This window comes from Monodon monoceros, unplaced genomic scaffold (assembly GCF_005190385.1).
Source record: "Monodon monoceros isolate NGI ecotype Baffin Bay Population unplaced genomic scaffold, NGI_Narwhal_1 Super_Scaffold_5, whole genome shotgun sequence".
Lineage (NCBI taxonomy): Eukaryota > Metazoa > Chordata > Mammalia > Artiodactyla > Monodontidae > Monodon > Monodon monoceros.
The window spans coordinates 33,972,669-33,995,888 of NW_021703782.1; the positions used below are offsets into that span (position 1 = coordinate 33,972,669).

General features: G+C 39.2%; 1 protein-coding gene across 2 annotated transcripts in view; it reads left to right on the forward strand.

Annotated features, from left to right (window-relative positions):
* Positions 1-17,900, forward strand: part of APTX (aprataxin) — a 58,889-nt gene extending 40,989 nt beyond the window's left edge. Inside the window, exon 7 of one of the 2 annotated variants that reach the window (XM_029202455.1) lies at positions 17,588-17,900. In XM_029202455.1, coding sequence (XP_029058288.1) covers positions 17,588-17,681 — 94 coding nt within the window. In that variant the 3' untranslated portion in view covers positions 17,682-17,900. The remainder of the gene's footprint in view (positions 1-17,587) is intronic. The other variant, XM_029202452.1, reaches the window with a different exon arrangement.
* The last annotated feature ends 5,320 nt before the right edge of the window (positions 17,901-23,220 follow it).

The window sequence follows — 23,220 nt, forward strand, 5'->3', positions numbered from 1 at the left end:
AGAAGATGCAAGAAATGTTTAACAAAGACCTAGAAGAATTAAAGAACAAACACCTAGAAGAATTAAAGAACAAACAGAGTTGAACAATACAATAACTGAAATGAAAAATACACTAGAAGGAATCAATAGCAGAATAACTGAGGCAGAAGAACAGATAAGTGACCTGGAAGACAGAATGGTGGAATTCACTGCTGCGGAACAGAATAAAGAAAAAACAATGAAAAGAAATGAAAACAGCCTAAGAGACCTCTGGGACAATATTAAACGCACCAACATTCGCATTATAGGGGGCCCAGAAGGAGAAGAGAGAGAGAAAGGACCCGAGAAAATATTTGAAGAGATTATAATCGAAAATTTCCCTGACATGGGAAAGGAAATAGCCACCCAAGTCTAGGAAGCGCAGAGAGTCACAGGCAGGATAAACCCAAGGAGAAACGTGCCGAGAAACATAGTAATCAAATTAACAAAAATTAAAGGCAAAAATTATTAAGAGCAACAAGGGAAAAATGACAAATAACATACAAGGGAACTCCCATAATGTTAACAGCTGATTCCTCAGCAGAAACTCTATAAGCCAGAAGGGAGTGGCATGAGTGGCATGATATATTTAAAGTGATGAAAGGGAAGAACCTACAACCAAGATACTCTATCTGGCAAGGATCTCATTCAGATGCGATGGAGAAATCATAAGCTTTACAAACAAGCAAAAGCTAAGAGAATTCAACACCGCCAAACCAGCTCTACAACAAATGCTAAAGGAACTTCTCTAAGTGGGAAACACAAGAGAAGAAAAGGACCTACAAAAACAAACCCAAAACAGTTAAGAAAATGGTCATAAGAACATACATATCGATAATTACCTTAAATGTGAATGGATTAAATGCTCCAACCAAAAGACACAGGCTCACTGAATGGATACAAAAACAAGACCCATATATATGCTGTCTACCAGAGGTCCACTTCAGACCTAGGGACACATACAGACTGAAAGTGAGGGGATGGAAAAAGATATTCCATGCAAATGGAAATCAAAAGTAAGCTGGAGTAGCAATACTCATATCAGATAAAATAGACTTTAAAATAAAGAATGTTAAAAGAGACAAGGAAGGACACCACATAATGATCAGGAAGAAGATATAACAGTTGTAAATATATATGCACCCAACATAGGAGCACTTCAATACATAAGGCAAATGCTAACAGCTATAAAAGAGGAAATTGACAGTAACACACTAATGATGGGGGGCTTTAACACCTCCCTTACACCACTGGACAGATCATCCAGACAGAAACTTAATAAGGAAACACAAGCTTTAAATGACACAATAGACCACATAGATTTAATTGATATTTATAGGACATTTCATCTGAAAACAGCAGATTACACTTTCTTCTCAAGTGCACATGGAACATTCTTCAGGATAGATCACATCCTGGGTCACAAATCAAGCCTCCGTTAATTTAAGAAAATTGAAATCATATCAGACATCTTTTCCGACAACAATGCTATAGGATTAGAAATCAGTTACAGGGAAAAAATGTAAAAAACACAAACACATGGAGGCTAAACAATACATTACTAAACAACTAAGAGATCACTGAAGAAATCAAAGAGGAAATCAAAAAATACCTAGAGACAAATGACAACAAAAACACTACAATCCAAAACCTATGGGATAAGCAAAAGCAGTTCAAGGGGGAAATTTATAGCAATACAACCCTACCTCAAGAAACAAGAAAAATCTTAAATAAAGAATCTAACTTTACATTTAAAGGAACTACAGAAAGAAGAACAAAGAAAACCCGAAGTTAGTAGAAGGAAAGAAATCATAAAGATCAGAGCAGAAATAAATGAAATATAAACAAAGAAAACAATAGCAAAGATCAATACAGTGAAAAGCTGGCTCTTTGAGAAGATAAACAAAATTGATAAACCTTTAGCCAGACTCATCAAGAAAAAGAGGGAGAGGACTCAAATCAATAAAATTAGAAATGAAAAGGAAGTTACAATGGACACCGCAGAAGTACAAAGCATCATAAGAGACTACTACAAGCAACTCTGTGCCAATAAAATGGGCAACCTGGAAGAAATGGACAAATTCTTAGAATGGTATAACCTTCCAAGACTGAAGCAGGAAGAAATAGAAAATATGAGCAGACCAATCACAAGTAATGAAATTGAAACTCTGATTAAAAATCTTCCAACAAACAAAAGTCCAGGACCAGATGGCTTCACAGGTGAATTCTATCAAACATTTAGAGAAGAGCTAACAGCCATCCTTCTCAAACTCTTCCAAATAATTGCAGAGGAAGGAACACTCCCAAACTCATTCTACGAGGCCACCATCACCCTGATACAAAATCCAGACAAACATACTACAAAAAAAGAAAATTACAGACCAATATCATTGATGAATATAGATGCAAAAATCCTCAACAAAGTACTAGCAAACAGAATCCAACAACACATTAAAAGGATCATACACCATGATCAAGTGGGATTTATCCAAGGGATGCAAGGATTCTTCAGTATATGCAAATCAATCAATGTGATACACCATATTAACAAACTGAAGAATAAAAACCATATGATCATCTTGATAGATGCAGAAAAATCTTTTGACAAAATTCAACACGCATTTATGATAAAAACTCTCCAGAAAGTGGGCATAGAGGGAACCTACCTCAACATAATAAAGGCCATATTCAACAAACCCACAGCAAACATCACTCTCAATGGCGAAAAACTGAAAGCATTTCCTCTAAACTAGGAAAGAAGACAAGGATGTCCACCCTTGCCACTATTATTCAACATAGTTTTGGAAGTCCTAGCCATGGCAATCAGAGAAGAAAAAGAAATAAAAGGAATACAAATTGGAAGAGAAGAAGTAAAACAGTCACTGTTTTCAGATGACGTAGTTCTATACATAGATAATCCTAAAGATGCCACCAGAAAACTAGCAGAGCTCATCAATGTATTTAGTAAAGTTGTAGGATACAAAATTAATGCACAGAAATATCTTGCATTCCTATACACTAACAACGGAAGATCAGAAAATGAAATTAAGGAAACAATCCCATTCACCATTGCAACAAAAAGAATAAAATACCTAGGAATAAACCTACCTAAGGAGATAAAAGACCTGTACTCAGAAAACTGTAAGACACTGATGAAAGAAATCAAAGATGACAGAAACAGATGTAGAGATATACCATGTTCTTGGATTGGAAGAATCAATATTGTGATAATGACTATACTACACAAAGCAATCTACAGGTTCAATGCAATCCCTATCAAATTACCAATGGCATTTTTCACAGAACTAGAAGAAAAAATCTTAAATTTGTATGGAGACACAAAAGACCCCAAATAGCCAAAGCAATCTTGAGGGAAAAAAACAGAGCTGGAGGAATCAGACTTCCTGACTTCAGACTATACTACAAAGCTACAGTAATGAAGACAATATGGTACTGGCACAAAAACAGAAAGATAGATCAATGGAACAGGATAGAAAGCCCAGAGATAAACCCACGCACCAGTGGCCACCTTATTTTTGATAAAGGAGGCAAGAATATACAATGGAGAAAAGAGAGTTTCTTCAATAAGTGGTGCTGGGAAAACTGGATGGCTACATGTAAAAGAATGAAATTAGAACGCTCCCTAACACCATACACAAAAATATACTCAAAATGGATTAAAGACCTAAATTTATGGCCAGACACTATAAAACTCTTAGAGGAAAACATAGGCAGAACACTCTATGACATAAATCACAGCAAGATCCTTTTTGACCCACCTCCTAGAGAAATGGAAATAAAAACAAAAATAAACAAAGGGGACCTAATGAAACTTCAAAGCTTTTGCACAGCAAAGGAAACCATAAACAAGACGAAAAGACAACCCTCAGAATGGGAGAAAATATTTGCAAATGAAGCAACTGACAAAGGATTAATCTCCAAATTTTACAGGCAGCTCAATATCAAGAAAAAAAACAACCCAATCCAAAAATGGGCAGAAGACCTAAATAGACATTTCTCCAAAGAAGATATACAGATTGCCAACAAACACATGAAAGGATGCTCAACATCACTAATCATTAGAGAAATGCAAATCAAAACTACAGTGAGTTATCACCTCACACCAGTCAGAATGGCCATCATCAAAAAATCTACAAACAAACAAACAAACAAAAAATCTACAAACAATAAATGCTGGAGAGGGTGTGGAGAAAAGGGAACCCTCTTGCACTGTTGGTGGGAATGTAAACTGATAGAGCCACTATGGAGAACATTATGGATGTTCCTTAAAAAACTAAAAATAGGACTACCATATGACCCAACAATCCCACTACTGGGCATATACCCTGAGAAAGCCATAATTCAAAAAGAGTCATGTACCACAATGTTCATTGCAGCTCTGTTTACTATAGGCAGGGCATGGAAGCAACCTAACTGTCCATTGACAGATGAATGAATAAAGTTGTGGCACATATATACAGCGGAACATTTCTCAGCTATAAAAAGAAACGAAATTGAGTTATTTGTAGTGAGGTGGATGGACCTAGAGTCAGTCATACAGAGTGAAGTAAGTTAGAAAGAGAAAAACAAACACCATATGCTAACACATGTATATAAAAAAAAATTGGTTCTGAAGAACGTAGGGGCAGGACAGGAATAAAGACACAGACATAGGGAATGGACTTGAGGACACGGGGAGGGGAAGGGTAAGCTGGGACGAAGTGAGAGAGTGGCATGGACATATATACACTACCAAATGTAAAATAGGTAGCTAGTGGGAAGCAGCCGCATAGCACAGGGAGATCAGCTCGGTGCTTTGTGACCACCTAGAGGGGTGGGATAGGGAGGATGGGAGGGAGACGCAAGAGGGAGGAGATATGGGGTTATATGTATATGTATAGCTGATTCACTTTATTATAAAGCAGAAACTAACACACCATTGTAAAGCAATTATACTCCAATAAAGATGTTAAAAAAGATTAATCTACAAAATATACAAACAGCTCATGCAGCTCAATATCAAAAAAACAAACAACTCAATGAAAAAATGGGCAGAAGACCTAAATAGACATTTCTGCAAAGAAGACATACAGATGGCCAAGAAGCACATGAAAAGCTGCTCAACATCACTAATTATTAGAGAAATGCAAATCAAAACTACATCAAAACTCACACCAGTTAGAATGGGCATCATCAGAAAATTACAAACAACAAATGCTTTAGAGGGTATGGAGTTTGTGGGAATGTAAATTGATACAGCCACTATGGAGAACAGTATGGAGGTTCCTTAAAAATCTAAAAATAGAATTACCATATGACCCAGCAATCCCACTACTAGGCATATACCCAGAGAAAACCATAATTCAAAAAGACACATGCACCCCAATGTTCATTGCAGCACTATTTACAATAGCCAGGTCATGGAAGCAACTTAAATGCCCATCAACAGACCAATGGATAAAGATGTGTTACATATATACAATGGAGTATTACCCAGCCATACAAAGGAATGAAATTGGGTCATTTGTAGAGACGTGGATGGACCTAGAGACTGTCATGCAGAGTGAAGTAAGTCAGAAAGAGAAAAACAAATATCGTATATTAACGCATGTATGTGGAATCTAGAAAAATGGTACAGATGAACCCACTTGCAAGGCAGAAATAGAGACACAGATGTAGAGAACAAACATATGGAAACTGATATGGTAAGCCGGGGTGTGGTGGTGTTGGTGGGATGAATTGGGAGATTGGGATTGACATGTATACACTAATATGTATAAAATAGATAACTAATGAGAGCCTGCTGTATAAAAAATAATAAAATTATATTTAAAAAAACCTGTACACACATACACATACACACACACTTGCACACTTGTTTTTCTTGTAGAAAGGATTCTTACAGAGATATTCTCATAGCGGTTTGCAACCTCTTTCAGATTATGAATCAGGGATGGCCATACAAGAAATGCTAGTTTCAGGGCTTCCCTGGTGGCGCAGTGGTTGAGAGTCTGCCTGCCAATTCAGGGGACACGGGTTCGTGCCCCAGTCCGGGAAGATCCCACATGACGCGGAGCGGCGGGGCCCGTGAGCCATGGCCGCTGAGCCTGTGCCCTGCAACGGGAGAGGCCACAGCAGTGAGACGCCCGCATAACGGAAAAAAAAAAAAAAAAGAAAAAAAGAAATGCTAGTTTCAAATGGAGAAACAAATTGTGCTTGAACAGTTTTACTTCTATGTACAGGTTTCTTAAAACTTGTCTTTCTCTGTCATTTTCTTTTACACTCATGTATCTATGTCTTCCTGCTGTCTTATCTTGTTTTTCTTCATTTCTGAATTTTCATCAGTGAATTTCATTCATGAGGGTGTTCTTTTTTATTATGTTCTCTTCCAGAAACCTCTCCTGTGGCACCTCCCCCAGCCTTTCCTCCCTCATAGGCAATGTCCAGAGTGCTACGTATTTTTAGACCCCATTTCCCCCCTTCCTCCTGTCCTATTTCTTTAGTGTCCTCCTTTTAAGACTGACTAAGTATGAAAACTATTCCCAGAAGAATCATGGCATGTGGAGCATAGCTCCCTCAACGAACACACACACCCACGGCATGAGGCTGAGCTGTCCCATCACACCTGAAGATTTATGAACACGAGAATAAATGCTTCTTGGTGCATGCCCCTTGGTTTGGGGTCAATCTGTTAAGCAGCATTCTGGGGGCAATAGCTTACTGATACATTACTTTCCTAGCAAATGTATTTTCATTTAAACTGGAGTATTCTGGAGTTCATGCCTTAATTCTTGTGAATGTCTTATAGAGTTTCATGCAGGGTAGAGAGAAAGTGCTGGGCAGAAGGTGTCTTGTGGGATCCCCTCAGTATACACCAAGAGGCAAAAGCCTACTATGTGCATGTTGGTTTCACACACTAAATGATCAATGTTTTGTGAAGTAGATTCTGGAAAACCTTTATAACACAGTATAGTTATCCAGAGTTTTTTTCCCAGCTGAGTACATTTTCATCATGATTCTAGTATAGGTTAGAGTGTGGCTCTGGTTAGCATAAGCTCCTTTGATGGGCTCTTGAAACTCTGCTTAATATGGTCTCCAGCAGGTTTCCAGGCAGAAGTGTTCCAAGGGGAAAGTCATCAGCACTTTCCTGGAGCCTGCCTGGTCTATGAGATCGACTCTGAGCTCAAGACTCCTGTTTGTATTTTTAGTCTATAAAGATCAGTGTTTATATTAGTGTTTATTAAGAATCCCCTTATTTGTGGCAGTAGGCAGTATATAGAGGAGTGCTCATCTGTCATCCATGTCTTCCAGGAGCTTATACTCTGAGAAGACAGTGTGAATTTTAACATCTTTACTGTTTTTTATGCTTACAAAAAATCTGCTTCTTATAAAATATAAAACACATAAATAAATGGCATTGAAAGTAAAATTTGTCACCAATCCCACACCTTAGAGAAAATGACTCCACATTCCTTAAGGTTTTTCTATGCATGTACAAAATACGCCTTTTTTTTTTACAAAAATGGGGTTACACTCTAAATGCTGTTTTGCAGCTTGTTTTTTTTCCTACCTAACGATATATTGCAGACCTCTCTCCTTGTTAGTTACTACTCTAGTTTTGTTTTTTTTATTATTTAATTTTCTTCACAGTTAGAACTATTTGTAAAGTGATTCTCTTTGAGGCATAATTTTGTTTTCTTTTCTAGGATCATATCCTAAACCAACATACTTGTTTTTTTGTAACTGCTAAAAGCAGTAAAAACTTGGAAGAAAAAATTTCAAAAAGATATTGGATAACAAAAGTCAAGGCTAGCAGGTCCGGGTGATAGAAATTCACAATCTTTACTCAGGAGTGGGCCTCAGTCTGAGCCAACTTTTTGCTTTTACTTCACACTCAATTTTTTTTACCTTATTATAAATCCTTAGTAGAAGTAGGACATTAGAGGGGAAATGAACTGCTAGAAACCTGTGTGATGACAGCAGCAAGAAGTGACAGGTGCCATTCTGTTCGGAGGAAGGTTTCAGAAAAGACATTTCAAATGACCCAAGGGTTTTAAAAAAAAAGATAGTGATCTAGAGCATTTTAGTTTAGAGGGAAAGTATCAGTAATTCCTCAAGAGTTCCTGACCACAGTCCCAGGAGGAGAGCTGATATACATCATCAAGCTCCTGAGCCATAGGAAAAGTTTCATTATTGCCCCCTCTGTTGAAACAGAAAAATTGTTATGCATCAATATGTGTAAAATTAAAAAATTAACTCTTTAAAGGGGAAGCTCCAGTTATATGAAGAAGATATCAGCAACTGGGCAGCTCTTTCTTTGCCTGTTGAATAAACCCAATTGTCCGTTCTTTTAGTTGGGGTAGGGAAGCAGTGCGAGCCCCCTTCCTGGGCTCCCTTGCAGTTAGGTTGGCCATGAGACTGAGTTGTAGCTACGGAATGTGAGCAGAAGTGAGGGGCACCTCATTCAGAGCTGGCTCATAAACAATATTCTTCTCCATTTTCTCCCATCTGCTGGTGGGACTTTGATGTTCAGGGCAACCCGAAAATTCATGTGTTGAAGATGGCAAGGGCCTTCATCAACCTGGCTTCTCTCTTTTTTCCTTATCCCAGGCTGATTGGACTTCTAAATAAGCAAGAAAGTAGTTTTCATTTTGTTTGGCTATTGAGAAAATGGGCTTATCTTTCTTTACAGTGGCAAGCATTACTTTTGCTAATATAGAGTAACACAGTCCTACCCCAGGAAACCTGGCAATCCGTGGAGATAGTCCAACTCCACTTGAGTGTATTTTTGTGTGTGTGAAATCTCATTACCACTAAAACATGGTGACAGATGAACCTGGTGATGCCTTTGACATAGTGTCTTGCCCATTGTCCAATGACTGATGACTAGAATCCTGCAGGAAGCCTAGTTTTCTAGGTTTGGGTGTCACTAAGTCACTGGTTTTAGTCTTGAATGGGGTCTCAGTGGGCCTGGGTGGACTTCGGTCTTACGGCTCTTGCACTTCCCTGGAAACAATTTGATTCAAATCTTCCTTTATGACTTACAGCATAGTTTTGTAATTTTCTTTCAATCTATATCCTCCACATTTCTTCTTAAGTTTATTCCTAGTGGTTATTCTTTATGTATAATGAGATCCTGTTGCGCTTGGAGTGCAATTTATATTTTTCATCACATTTTTGGTCTATTGCTAATATAAAGGAAAGTTAGTAATTTGTTTCATAACTAGCCCCTTAGTGAACAGTCTGATTAGTTCTAATTAGTTCTGATTGATTTCCCAAAGTTTCTAGATAGAGTATCATGTGATAATTCTTTCTTCTTTCTGATAGTTATACTTGTTGCTTTTTATTGCCTTCTTCCCACTCCCATTTGCCAAAATATTCAAGGCAATATTAAATAATAGTTGTAATATTGGATATCCCTGACTTCATCCTAAAACATATCTATATTTGTAAGAGGCTTGATTTCTCATTTTCTGTTTTTCTATTCAGGGATATGTGAATTTTTTTAAATGAAGGAAATGGTTCTCTAAGTTTAATGCCCTGTGATGGATTACAGAGTATGGAAATTATCTGTACCTTGAAAATGTGTTATTTTCAAATTATGTCAACTGGGTTGTTAGAAAAACACATAAATCTTTAGAAAGAAAGAAAATTATGATAACAAATACATTTTTCCCACTTAATAATAGAAGTCAACTTAGCAGTAAAGTGCTTGTTAGCTAGATTTTGAAGGTTCAAGAAAAGTCTCCAAGACAGATGCATTTGCCTTGATTGAACTATCCTCCAGCTCCTGACACCCAGGGAGAAGATAAGAACTTTTTTAGTCCTAAAAAAATCCTGTTAGTTCCTTTCCTGTAGCACACAATAAACCCTTTGTTTAATTATTGTCTCTGGCACTTACGAACTATCATTTAGATAAATTATATTGTTTATATAAATTATATTATTTTAAAGTGGTTTTTAGGAAGAGAAACAATGAATTTTTCAGTGTCGTAATGATTCACAGTAAACTTCAAAGACCTTCCTTAAAGGCGAATTGCAACCAACATTTATATAAAAACGTATTCCTCATTTCTTCTACAATAGTAAATTAAAGAAAAAGTTCTTTGGGACTTCCCTGGTGATACAGTAGTTATTTAAGACTGTGCTTCCACTGCAAGGGGCATGGTTCGATCCCTGGTAGGGAACTAATATTCCACATGCTGCTCGGTGCGGCCAAAAAAAAAAAGTTCTCAACGGTTTTGCCCCCTGAAACCTGAAACTTAAACACAATGCATAGGGTGAGATAATTACATGATCATAGATAACCCCAAATTGCAAAGTAAACCAAACTCATTAAGTCAATGTACAAAATGTATTTAGTGTAAGCTTATTTGGCACATGTTAACATTGAGAATTAGGCACACACCTCTGAGTTATGTGCATCACCCACTTTCCTCAGCCCTATGCTCTTCCCACCTCCTTCACTCCCACCCCTCCTCTGAGAAACCCACTCATAGAGGAACCCACTGAGCCTCATCTCCCATTAATTCACTTCCTTGACTTCTTTCTTCTTCTTTTTTTAAAAAATTTTATTTTATATTGGAGTATAAGGGTTTTTTTTAAAGGCTTTTTAAAAAAAGAATTAAAAAACATTTTATTTATTTTATTTTATTTTTTGGCTGTGTTGTGTGTGTTAGTTTCAGCACGTGGGATCTTCACTGAGGCATGTGGGATCTCTCATTGCGGTGTGCGGCCTTCTCTCCAGTTGTGGTGTGCGGGTTTTCTTTCTCTAGTTGAGGCACGCGAGCTCAGTAGTTGTGGCCTGTGGGCTTAGTTGCCCTGTGACATGTGGGATCTTAGTTCCCTGACCAGGGATCGAACCCGTGTCCCCTGCATTGGAAGGCGGATTCTTTACCACTGGACCACCAGGGAAGTACCTGGAATATAGTTGATTAACAATAGTGTGTTAGTTTCAGGTGTACGGCAAAGTGATTCAGTTATACATGTATAGGTATCTATTCTTTTTCAAATTCTTTTCCCATTTAAGTTATTACAGAATATTGAGCAGAGTTCCCTGTGCTGTACAGTAGGTCCTTGTTGGTTATCTTCTTTAAATATAACAGTGCGTACATGGCTTGACTTGCTTCTTTTCTCTCTCCACCGTTCGCACCCCTGCCCCTCACCCCAGGGCTATACTATGCTTGAAGGCAGTTGAGGCCACTTGCGTTTAGCCATAAGGTTTTTAATTAGGAGAATAAAAGAAATAGAGGATAGTCTGTTAGGTTTAAGAGAGTGTTCTTCAGTGGACAAAGGGAGTAATGTAGGTCAGGGCAAGTTGAAAAATCCTCTCTTTTGTTCTGCTGGTGTGCTATGAAGTTCTTCTCAACTCTGTGAGATTGTTTTAACCTGATGTGGGCACTCTGAGGGGCTCCAAGTCAGTGAAGGGTGGGAAAGGCTTGATTCACCCCAACAACCTCTCTCCCATCATTGAGATTCTTCTCACATATTAATCTGGTTATTTTCTTTTACATTTGCACAGGGCACCTATGGCATGAGTCACAGTAAGAGACTCATCATAAGAATGTGCCAGATTACAAAATAGATTTCCTTTCTCCCACTAATGGCAGATTCAAAATTTTAAAATTACAGTGACTCAGTAGGCTTAAGAGCATAATTTTTGAAGCCCCATACTTTTTTTTTCTGCTAGTGTAAACTGCATTTTTTTTTCCGGTTGCACAGCGCAGCATGCGGGATCTTAGTTCCCAGGCCAGGGATCCAACCCGCACCCCCTGCAGTGGAAGCATGGAGTCTTAACCACTGGACCGCCAGGGAAGTCCCTGAACTGCATTTTTGACTATAAAATTAATTAAAATTGTTATTTAATTCAGGCATTCTCAAATTTAAAACAATTGTCCCTACAGAGCTGTACACTTCAAATTGAAAATGAAAGGTGCAGTTACACCATAAAGGGATGCAGAAAGGGGATCACAAATACAAATAGCACATGCCACTTTACTGCTAGTGTGTGGAGTGTGTGTGTGATTTCTGTGGCATGGGTGTCTTGTAGTATATGTGTATATATGTGGTGGATGTGTGGTTTGTGTGTTGGCTATATATGTATTATATATATGTATGTGGTGTATGTGTGTATATTTATGGTGTATTTTTTGGTGATAAGTGTGTGTGTCATGTGTGTGTGTATGTTTGCTTGTGGTGTAAGTGCATTGTTTGTGTAGTAGGTGTGTGTGATGAATATGGTGTGTGTGTGTGTGTGTTTGTGTGTTCTGCAGGGAGCTGAGACCCAGGGCTTAGAGTTTTTGTTTTTAAAAGTATCTCTGCATTGAGATCAATTGGTAAAGTCTTTTTAAATGTTTCATCTCCCCAGAAATCATTTGGAAGGTGTTTTCTTAAGCCCAAATATTTGTTTTTTAGGAGGAAACTTCAAATGTTATAAACTGCTTTAAGTGAAAACGATTGATGCAATACTTTATCAGCTGATACTGTAGTTTAATTCAACAAACAAAGCCACTTGTATTCAGAGTTATTGTACTTAGAGCTTTAAGAGGTCCCATCTCCTCTGCGTCTGACATGAACTCCATTTCCCCTGTTCAGTTGCAACCGTTTCTTTCTCTTTAGAGGCAGTTGTGAGGGACGATGTACCTCATTTTGGCATCTCTCCTTATTGACCCTGTGCCATCACTTGGGAGACAGTGTAGCTTTAAATGCTAAGAATGGGAGCTCTTGAGTGAGGACACATGGGTCCAAATGCCAGCTCCACCAACTGGGTGAGGGCTTAATCTTAATGAGTTTCCTTATCTGTGAAATGGGGTGATAGTGGTACTTACCTTGCAGGGTTCTTGGAAGGCTTACATGAGATGATGATGTAAACATAGTGCTTGGAAGATAGTAAGTGTTCAGCGAACACATGCGTTGATGATGGAGTGGATCTTGTATGGGTCTGGCTGTGCCGCTATAGATATGGGGGGAGTGGAAGCTGCTAGTGGACCATTTCTCCTAAGATTTATTGTGAATTTATTCCATTTGGCCTGTATATACCAATTAGATTTATGAGTGACCTCTCAGCTTTTGCATCAGGGTAGCCTGATTTCTTGGTGGTGTTAATAATGCATCATTTAATGAATGTTCACAGGGGATTTTGAACATGCCAGTGGTTCTAGGTCTGGTCCAATGTTAGGGCAAAAAGTCCTCTGAGCAAAAGTGCTCTCCCTCACATGTTGAAACTAGCTACCATCTGTTTCCTGCTCTGGAATAGGTAAGTGTCTCAGCATCGGATAACTGTATTTTGAGAGCATTAAAACCCCCACAAAACTCTGGCATGTTATATAAGTTACTCTGATTAACATGCAGTTATTTGGCACAATTTTCAGATGAAACTTCACATTTTGTCCCTGCTATTTCTGGGCCTCGATGTAGACATTAAAGTTTGAGCAGAGTATCCAGTAGAAGGCTCTGGGTGCTGAAACAGAGGCTGTGGATGTGGGGTGTCTGCTTTTCATTTTTGTTTTTTCCATCCTGTTTAATGGGGAGGGTCTTGGGCCCTCTCCTGCTGTGAGGAATGCAAGTTGTAGATTCTGGAGGCATGTTGGGGGGGCGGGGAAATACCTACACAGAAATACCTAGAAACTTAAAACCTTGTCTAGCACTGCAGCTGCTCCCAAAGAGTTTTGTGAAGATGTGGAGTGCCTGGGGGCTGGAAAGATGCCAGTGGGGACAGTTGCTGCCTCCACCATGCCAGCATCTACTCCTGCCCGCTGGCCTTCATGTTTAGTGCTGGGCTTTTCGCTGAACGTCAAGAATTAATGGTGAAGGGGCAGTCCTGCCAGATTTCTATCAGAACTTTACGTCTCCCTCTCTCTCTTTTTTCTGTCTTGTCTCTATAACCTCAGTCTAGACATCAGACATCCCACAGGGTTGTCTCTAGGGTTCCCACCTCCAGGTAGTTCTCAAGCAGTGCTAATGACAAAGCCTTCACTGTTTCCATCCCTTTAATCCCAAATTGATCCCACCTCCCCTCAACCCCATTCACTCTGCCAAGGGGTCTTCATTATTTCTCTAGCAAGATTTGGATCAATACCTTCACCTTTCTTCAAGGCCCACCTCCAGGCATCCTCAAATTTCTTTCCTTCCCTTACTTCACTTCCCCTCCACCAGGTTTACCAGGGCATTTTCTTGGAGAACCTTTCGCCTCTTCTAGGTTTTTCTGCCACTAAACTTTGTGTCAGGCTTAACTGTGCCTGTGATGTCCTCCCAGTCCAGCTTACCAAGTCAAGTTCTCTTTTATATAACATAACTCCTGCTCTCTCACTTCTAACAAATTTTTGTCCACTTTCTGAAAGGGAAATGACAATTTTCTCTAGACCCTAGCTTATTCACTTGTAACCAAAGTGTGGTTGTGCTGTTGATCAATCAATGAGTGAAGAAGTCAGTACATTATGAATATTATTGAAACAGATTCACTTTGCTGTACACAAATCAACTATACTCCCATAAAAATAATTAAAAAAACGAGTCTTGGGACCTAAAAGGAAAAAAAAAAGAATGTTATTGAGCAAATATAAGTTCTACCCCTTGATATGTGCTTGAGGGCATATGAAGGGCAGTTATATATAGGTCAGCTTTCAAGAAACTTAGTTATGTTAGAGAGATAGTATTAACACACATGAATCAAAAAAACAACAGAGGACAGGTATGTATTGATTTTTATAGTCTGCCTACACAAAGGAATCGAGATGGTTTATAATAAAAGATAGCTCTATAAAATGTTGCAATAATGATAAAAGATCAAGATTCATGTAATGGAGAGATAATTAAAAAGGAAACCCAATTTAAGGTAAATTGTTGGGCTTGAGTACAAAATTAAGAATTGGGCTTCTTGGAAGTTAAGAAAAAGGGAAACATGATGAATCATGTGATTTCTGTATCTCACAAGAGGATACGTATCAGTTTGCAAATATTGAATGTTTTTTGGTACTACATTACTAAGAAGAATCCACCCATTTATTTATTTATTTATTGTGTACATATGTGTTCCAGACACCATGGATATGAATATATACAAGAAAAACAAATTCTCTGACCTTATGAGGTTTATAGTTTATTGAAGAGAGAGAGTCAACAAACAAGTTAGTAAATAAAGTACCATCAGGTAGTAGGTGAATGCTCCGAAGGCAAATAAAGTGAATTAATGTGGTAAATCATGCTAGGAAGTCAGGAGAAGAAAGGTCTGTCGGAGAAGGTGGTATCCGAACAGATACCTGAATGAGGAGAGGGAGTGAGCTCTGCAAAGACCATTTCCGGAGAGGGAACAGCAGGCTCCAAGGCCCATAGGTAGGAAAAAACTTGATATATTTGAGAAACGACCAGTGGGAGAAGATTTGCACATAGTGGGGTGGGGGAAATAGTAGTGGTGGGGCAAGTGGCAGGGGACTGGTAGGAGATGAAGCTAGAGAAAGTAGCCATGTATGGCTTCGTAGAGATTTGGATTTTTTCCTCAAGTGTGATTGGGGAACTGTTGGTAAGTTTTGAGCAGGGAGTGTCTAATTCTAGTTCCCACTGGCTACTGTATGGAGAATAGAACATTGCAGGAGGCAAGAGTGGAAGCAGAGACCAATTGGGAGGCTGTGGGAAAAGTCTGGGTGAGAGATGATGGTGGCTGGTCCAGGAGGAAGCTGGTGGAAATGGTATTAAGTGTTCAGATTCAAGTAGAGTCAACAAGTCTTGCTGATTAGCTGCATGAAGGAAGTGAGAGAAAGAGTGGATTGAGATTGCTTTAAGTTTTTGGCCTGAGCACATGGATCAATGAGGGTCCATCTTTTGAGATAATGAAGACTGGGCATAAGCTGGTTTGGGGAGCAAAAATAGGAGTTCTGTTTTGGACATGTTCAATTTGAGTTATTTATGAGACAACTCAGTTGAGATGTGAAGTGGACAGTGGGATACATGAGTGTGGAGCTCAGGGAAGTGACATACATTTGGACATCAGCAGCACACTCACGTTGTGTTTAACCGTTTCAGTGGAGCACTTAACATAATAGACAAGGTTTTCAACGGGGGAGAATATAGAAACATCTTTCAAAATGGCCACTTGGTGACTGTATTAGGGCTCTTCAGAAAAACAGAACCTATAGGATGTGTATATAAAACAAACATTTAGTATAAGGAATTTGTTCATGTGATTATGGAGGCTGAGAGGTCTCAAGATCTGCATGTGGCAAGCTGGAGACCCAGGAAAGCCAACATGTAGTTTCAGCCTGAGTACAAAGGCCTGAGAATCAAGAAAGCTGATGGTGTAAATTCCAGTCTGAAAGCAGGCAGGCTCTAGACCCAAGAAGAGCTGATGTTTCAGTCTGAGTCCGAAGGCAGGAAAAGGCAAGTGTCCCAACTTAAATACTCAGGCAGGAGGAATTCCCTCTTACTCAGCCTTCTTGTTCTAAGTTCTTCAGTTGATTGGATGAGACCCACCCACATTGAGGAGGGCAATCTGCTTTACTCAGTCTTCCAATTCAAATGTTAATCTCATCCAGAAACACCCTCACAGACACACCCAGAATAATGTTTGTCCAAATGTCTGGGCACCCCCAAGGCCCAGTCAAATTGACCCAGAAAATTAACCATCACAGTGACAGTAGAGCATTACATCAAATTATAATTCTATGAGGAATGTGGGTGGCTAAAATAGGGAGTTTTCTGGTGATCTAACTTGTTATAGGGTTAGAACCTTTAAATTCCAGAGGCTTGCCTGGTTTACATGGTAATGGTGGTTTTTCCCGATCACGAAAAAACTTTAGTTTTTTTCTAATAGTACTGTAGATTGTAGACAGAGCTGAATCCCGTGAGCCTGCCATAATGAATACCAGGCAAAATAAACTAATAGACCTAGTTAGTGCATGAAGTTAATTAATTAATCAATCAGTCCATTAGGCATTTATAAAGATTTTTAAATTTGCCAGATAATACCATTAGGTCATAGGCTATTTGGGAGACCACCACATAAACAGATAAATTATGATTCAGCAGGGCTAGTGCCTGGACATGATGAAGGTGTGAGGAAAAGGCTGGGAAGAACAAATGAGGAAGAGACGATTCTGATGGAACAGAGAATGGTGGCCAGGGAAGGATTCACAGAGAAAGATAAACCAGGCTTTGCTAAAGGAGGTGAAGGAGGCAGAGGAGTGGCATATAAAGAAAGGTGTGGACTTCTGGGAGAGCCTGAAGTGTCTAGGCAAGAGCAACGAGTTCAGTGTGACTGATGTGTAGGGTGCACAGTATAGAGAGGAAGGAACTCAGATCAGCCGGGCCCAGAGGGTGGAGGACCTTGCATTGCTGCCTAAGGAACTTGTCTCCACCTTTTGCGGGCACAAGAATCACCTGGGGAGCTCATTAAAAGTGGGGATCCTTAGGCCTCCTCTCCAAGGAGATGGATGCAGTCACTCTGGGGCTCAGAAAGCAATAGCTTAATGAGCTCCCCAGCTGATTCCCATGCATCTGGTCCACAGACTCCATTGCTATGGGCTATGAAGGCTTTTAAGAACAGGGAGTGGCATGACCTGATTTTTTTTTTTTTTAGGAATATAATTCTGCCAACTGTGTGGAAAATGGACCGACTTCACCAGCAGGGAAAACATATAGGAGGTTGCTGCAGGCATCCTGGTAAGAGATGAGGAGGACTGGGGTAAAGTGTTGGTGGAGATGAAGGAAAGGGCTAAATCTAAGAGACCTATCTGAGTTAGAATACATGGTTGACCTGAGCAGGAGAAGGGCTGAGAATAATGAAGGTGGATTCTCAAGTGTCTAGCTTGGAAAAATGAGTGGTCAATAATCGCTGACCCTTGGTAACTATTTGTTGGATCAGTGAATGAATGAATAAATAATAGGATAAAAAGTAGACGAGGTGGAATAAGAAAGGAAAATTCCATTTTAGATGTGTACATTTGAAGGCAATACAAGAACTATATAGATCTAGTAGTTTGTGAAGAAAGTTCATGCAGGTTTGGAGATATGAATTTGGAAGTTGTTGGGATAGAGATAGTTCTTGAAGCAATAGTAGAATCTGAGACCATTCAGCAAGAAGGTGTAAACCTTAAAGAGAAGAAAGGCAAGGATCTGAACCTTTGGGGGTATTTAAGGGGCAGACGGAGGAAAACTAGCTGGCAGAGAGGGGAAAGTGGCCGAAAAGAAGTTAGAGGATTGAGGGAATTCCCAAGCGGTCCAGTGGTTAGGACTCTTGGTGCTTTCACTGCGGTGGCCCGGGTTTAATCCCTGGTCAAGGAACAAAGATCCCACAAAAAAAAAAGAAGTTAGAGGATTGAGAGGAGGTATGTTTTGAAAAGTTTTGAAAATAAAGGGAAGAAACAGTTTCAGAAACTATGTGTGCATGTAATATGTGAGTATGAGTGAATGTGTGTGTGAATATGTGTGTGGGGGTGGGTGGGTATGTATTTGGGGGTGTGTGTGTGTATGTGTGCATGTGTGGTAGAGAGGTATACTGAGAGTACATTCTCAATCTGAATGCTGAAATATGTTGTACCAAACTCTTTTTTCTAACATAGTTTTCCAGTAGATTTGCTCTCTTTTAAGGTCATTCCTTGATTCATGATTGAACAGCCAGGTCAACAGCATAAAGGAAGTTAGTAGTCTTCCTGTATGCTATAGCTGGAGGACAGTACTTATTTCAAATAAGAGCTATTTCAACTTACTTAGATAGGAGGTGGGCTAGGACATATCAACCCCCATCCCCACAGCATTTGTTTCTTTATAACATTTAGATTAGAATTAGCTTTGTTTGGATTTCTTTTTTACTGTTAGGCTTCTACAGTTTTGAAGACATATTAACATACCAACCAGTAGATACGAGGGTGCCCATCTCTCTTTTTGTGTGTAAAAATTATTATTTAAAAAAATCTCTGCTAATATGTTTGGCAAGACAGATAACTCATTTTAATTTTGATTTCTACCCCAGGCAAACACTTTTCAGATGGTTATTGAACATTTGTATTAATATTGTTTTCTGTAAACTCTGTTCAGGATTGTTGCCCACTTGTATTTTGGGTCTTAGAGGTCTTTTGGATTGATATTTGTATTGATATTTGGCAGCTAACTTTAACAGTTTGGCCTGAATGCTAGCTGACCTTACCTATTAAGGGCATTAATAACACTTTGTTATACTTGTTATAATCATTTTTCCAGACAGTCACTGATGCAGTGGTGGGAGGGGACTGTTAACAGTCTTGAGAGCAGGCTCTCCATCAAATTCAGAGGCTCACCGGCCAGGCTTCTTGACCTCTGGCCCCTACCCTTTTGTCTACATTTCTTAGAGGTTCTCCAACCAGGCCCAAGAAGGTCTCCTTACAGAATCAGTGTCCCTTGGAAACAAGGGTTCTCCTTGAAAATAAACTGAAGGTGAGCTTGTGGATTGTACCAGCTGTATGATTTACCTTCCTTTCTTCTCTCGCAGAACTCAGGCAGATATACCTGGAACTATTGTGGCATCTGGAATGTTGGGTTTCCTTGAAGGCCTGTCTAAAAGGAAGACATGCATGTATTCATGTATGTTGGATAAACAGGAGTCCAGTTATTTAAATATAGACTTTATGACTTCCTCCAAGGTGTTAAATTTATCATCAGATAATTATTTAAAGAAATTAAATCTGAGCTATATTGGGAAGGGGGGAGATGAGAGTTGCTATTGTATCATTTTTCAAATCTTATTTTCTTATGGTTTATTTTTGGTATTTTATTTTTGTTATATATTGACCTTGTTTACTGGTAAATTTGATAAATTCATTAATTTATAGATTGTCTTCTCTGAGAGAGGTGTTCTTAGTATTGCTGTTTCTTCTTCCTTAAATGGAAGAATTCATCAGTGAAACCAACTAGATATGGAGATTCCTCTGTGGAAAGATTTTTAAATGATAGATTCAGTTTCTTTAATGGTTAAAGCATTATTCAGATTTTATGTTTTTTCCTATATCAGTTTTGATAAGTTTTATTTTTCTAGGAGTTTGTCCATTTTATCTAAACTGTCAAATTTATTGGCCTAAAGTTGTTCTATAATTCCACTGGCATCTCTGATGTTTGCAAACTCTGTAATGAGGTTTCCATTTTTATTTCTGTTATTGGTAAGCTGTACCTTTCCTCTTTTTTCTTGTTTGGTCTTGCTTAAAAGGATGGCCAGTTTTATTAGCCTTGAGGGGAAATCAGTGAAGGCGAGACTGTCTTCCCTAGGCCTCCCTTCTTCAGGAATCTTGGCAGTTTAAGTCCTGGCTGTGTTGGCAGGCCCCGATTTTATTTTCCCTCCCCAAGTCCGTGAGATTACTGGCATCTCTGCCTCTAGCATCCATTCTCTGCCTGGCTTCTCACCACTCTCACCCTCCCTCCTGCCCTCCCACCCTCACCCCCTACAGCCTCTACCACCCTAAGAACCATCATTTCCCTGAGGAAAAAAAGAGGTAAACAGAATATTGGACTCATTTTAGCGAGCTTCCCTTTTCTTAGGAATCTTGGTCCTTCAAATCCTGGTTATTTTGACAGCTCTCTGATATCTTTAAACAGATGGCTAAAACCCCATAACCTGTAGCTATCACCCTCCCATTCTGCCTTCCCCCCATCCCTAAGCAAACATTAATCTACTTTGTGTACTTATAGAGTTACCTATTCTGGAGAGTTCATGTTAATGGAATTATATAAGATGTATTGAGTAGTCTTCTGTGACTGGCTTCTTTCACTTATTTCAAGTTTCATCCATAGCATGTGTCGGTTCTTTATGCCTTGGCAAATTGTTGTAATCCTTTCTAAGCCTGAATCAGCTTTCAACACTTTATCCTTTGCACTTTCAATGTCATGAAATATCTGAGAGTTCTCTTAACCTGAGTTTTTTTTTGCCAGTGTCACTTCCTCTGGGACATCTTCATGCTTTTGTCACAGTCACTTTCATATTGAAGAGCATCATAACTACCTGCTTTAACTAATCCTTACAACCTGGGTTCAAATTTCACAGCAGCATCCTTATTTGTGCTAACCACTTCATCAGATAGGTTAACATTAATCAATTCATGCCAACATCTGAAATGATGGAACCTTTTACTGGCAGTAAAAGGTTCTTTTTTGGTCTCCCTGTAATTAATGTTTTCTTTCAATATGGCAGCTAACTTTAACAGTTTGGCCTGAATGCTAGCTGACCTGATTTAGATTATTTTTTATTGCAGCCTTCAATCCATAGTAGAAGTAAGTGCTCCATTTCAGCCATAATTGGTTTTCTGTTGCTGCTACAATTTAAACTAAAATATTTGGAAGCAACTTTACCTTGTTTTTTATATTCATTGAATTTTGTCAACACAGTTTAGACCATAGTTTCATGAAAGCCTAGATCTCATCCTACTTTGCTTTTCTTTTGCCATTTTTCACATCCTGTAGTTGCATCCAGTTTCACTTCCAGAATTACCACTTTTTGTTTCTTTGCTGCACTTTAATCTTTTTTGTAAAATATTTCATGAGTTTATCTCTGGGAGACAAGGAGCTAACACAACTGTACTCTTTACTCTCTGTGAAAGAAATAACAAATGCGCAGTGGCCAATTGCTGACGGCCTTGGAAAGAAGTGATGTGAGCAGTCACTGATCGTGATGCCCATCTGTTACTTATGTCATGATTTGTGGACTGAAGGTTAGCAGCAAAGTTTCTATCTTATGTGATTACTCAGGTTAATATATGGTGGTAACTGAAATTTGAATTGTTTTATTGAACGACTGGTGTTATTTAACTAAACCATAGTAACTGAAATTTGTACATCTTGGGACTGTGCAAAGCAAGGGTTGCCTGTGTTCTATTTCAGTGCATCACTTACCTTTAAACCTCATCTACTTAATACTCTTGGGTCTCAAACTAATTCTGAATGTTTTATTTGTGTCAGAGCCTTGAGGTGGTACCATTCTGACCTTTGGATTTAAAAATTATAGTAGAGAAGACGATTCCTGTGATTATCTTCTCAAAATGAGGGCTCCCCTGGCCTCCTACCTCCACTAATGAGGCCTTGAGCAGCTCTGCCTCTGACATATGTCATTTTCTTCTGTGGACAAGACAGCAAAGCCTTCTCTATCTCTGATGTCTACTGTCCTCTGTCTGTTTCTCTACGTTCTTGCGATTTAGAACTGCCCTCTAGAAACACATGGCAGCCCTCACTTGGCTTTATAGCTCTTGCCTTCCAGCCAGGATGAAAGTTTTGCCTGAATACCCATGGTGGAAGCCAGCTAGATGCTGCCTTTCTCATGAATAGCTCATAAATACCGGAAGCACTGTTTTCCCTGAAGAATGCCCCATAGTGGCTGTTACAACCTCTCTTTCAAACCTCAGGCCAGGGCTTCCCTGGTGGTGCGTTGGTTGAGAGTCCGCCTGCCGATGCTGGGCATACGGGTTCGTGCCCCAGTTCGGGAAGATCCCACGTGCCGCGGAGCAGCTGGGCCCATGAGCCATGGCCGCTGAACCTGCGCATCCGGAGCTTGTGCTCCGCAACGGGAGAGGCCACAGCAGTGAGGCCCGTGTACCGCAAAAAAAATAAAAATAAAAAAAATAAAAACCTCAGGCCAATCTGTTTTTTCCCCCTTTAAGAATCTAGGTTTCAAAAAGTCTTCTGTAGTATTAAACATGAGCTTCAAAGGTTCACAAAGGAAAAAGCATTCCTGAAGTTCTGTCTCTCTTTTTCCTTTGGCACCTTTGAGACATTTTCAATGTGACAAAATAGGTTTTAAATGGATCCAGAGAGATTCCTTGTGCTTCTTTTGTGCCTCCAAACACTTAGAACATAGGAAACATTTAACAAATGCTTGTTACTTTATTGGTTGAAATGACAAGCTACAGGCATACTTGGATTTATGCCTAAATTTATTTCTGAAAATTGATTTTTTTGAGGATGGGGAGGGAGACATGATACTGGATTGGCAGGAGGGGAAGAAAACTTGCCCTGAGAAGATTCATAATGTGGATCCTCCTAACAGTGACAGAATATCTTTTGTTTAAATCCATGTTTTAAATATTTGCTTTAAATGTGGTATCTATCTATTAGTGAAAAACCGTTGCAGTCAGAATAAAAAGATAAGGGCATGAGACTTGGGAAAAGGTATTGTGACTTGTTCCCTGGAGGGGAAAAGCGTGAAAACCAATGGGAATTTCTCCTGGAGACATGCTTATGGCCAGGCCGTCAAGCCCT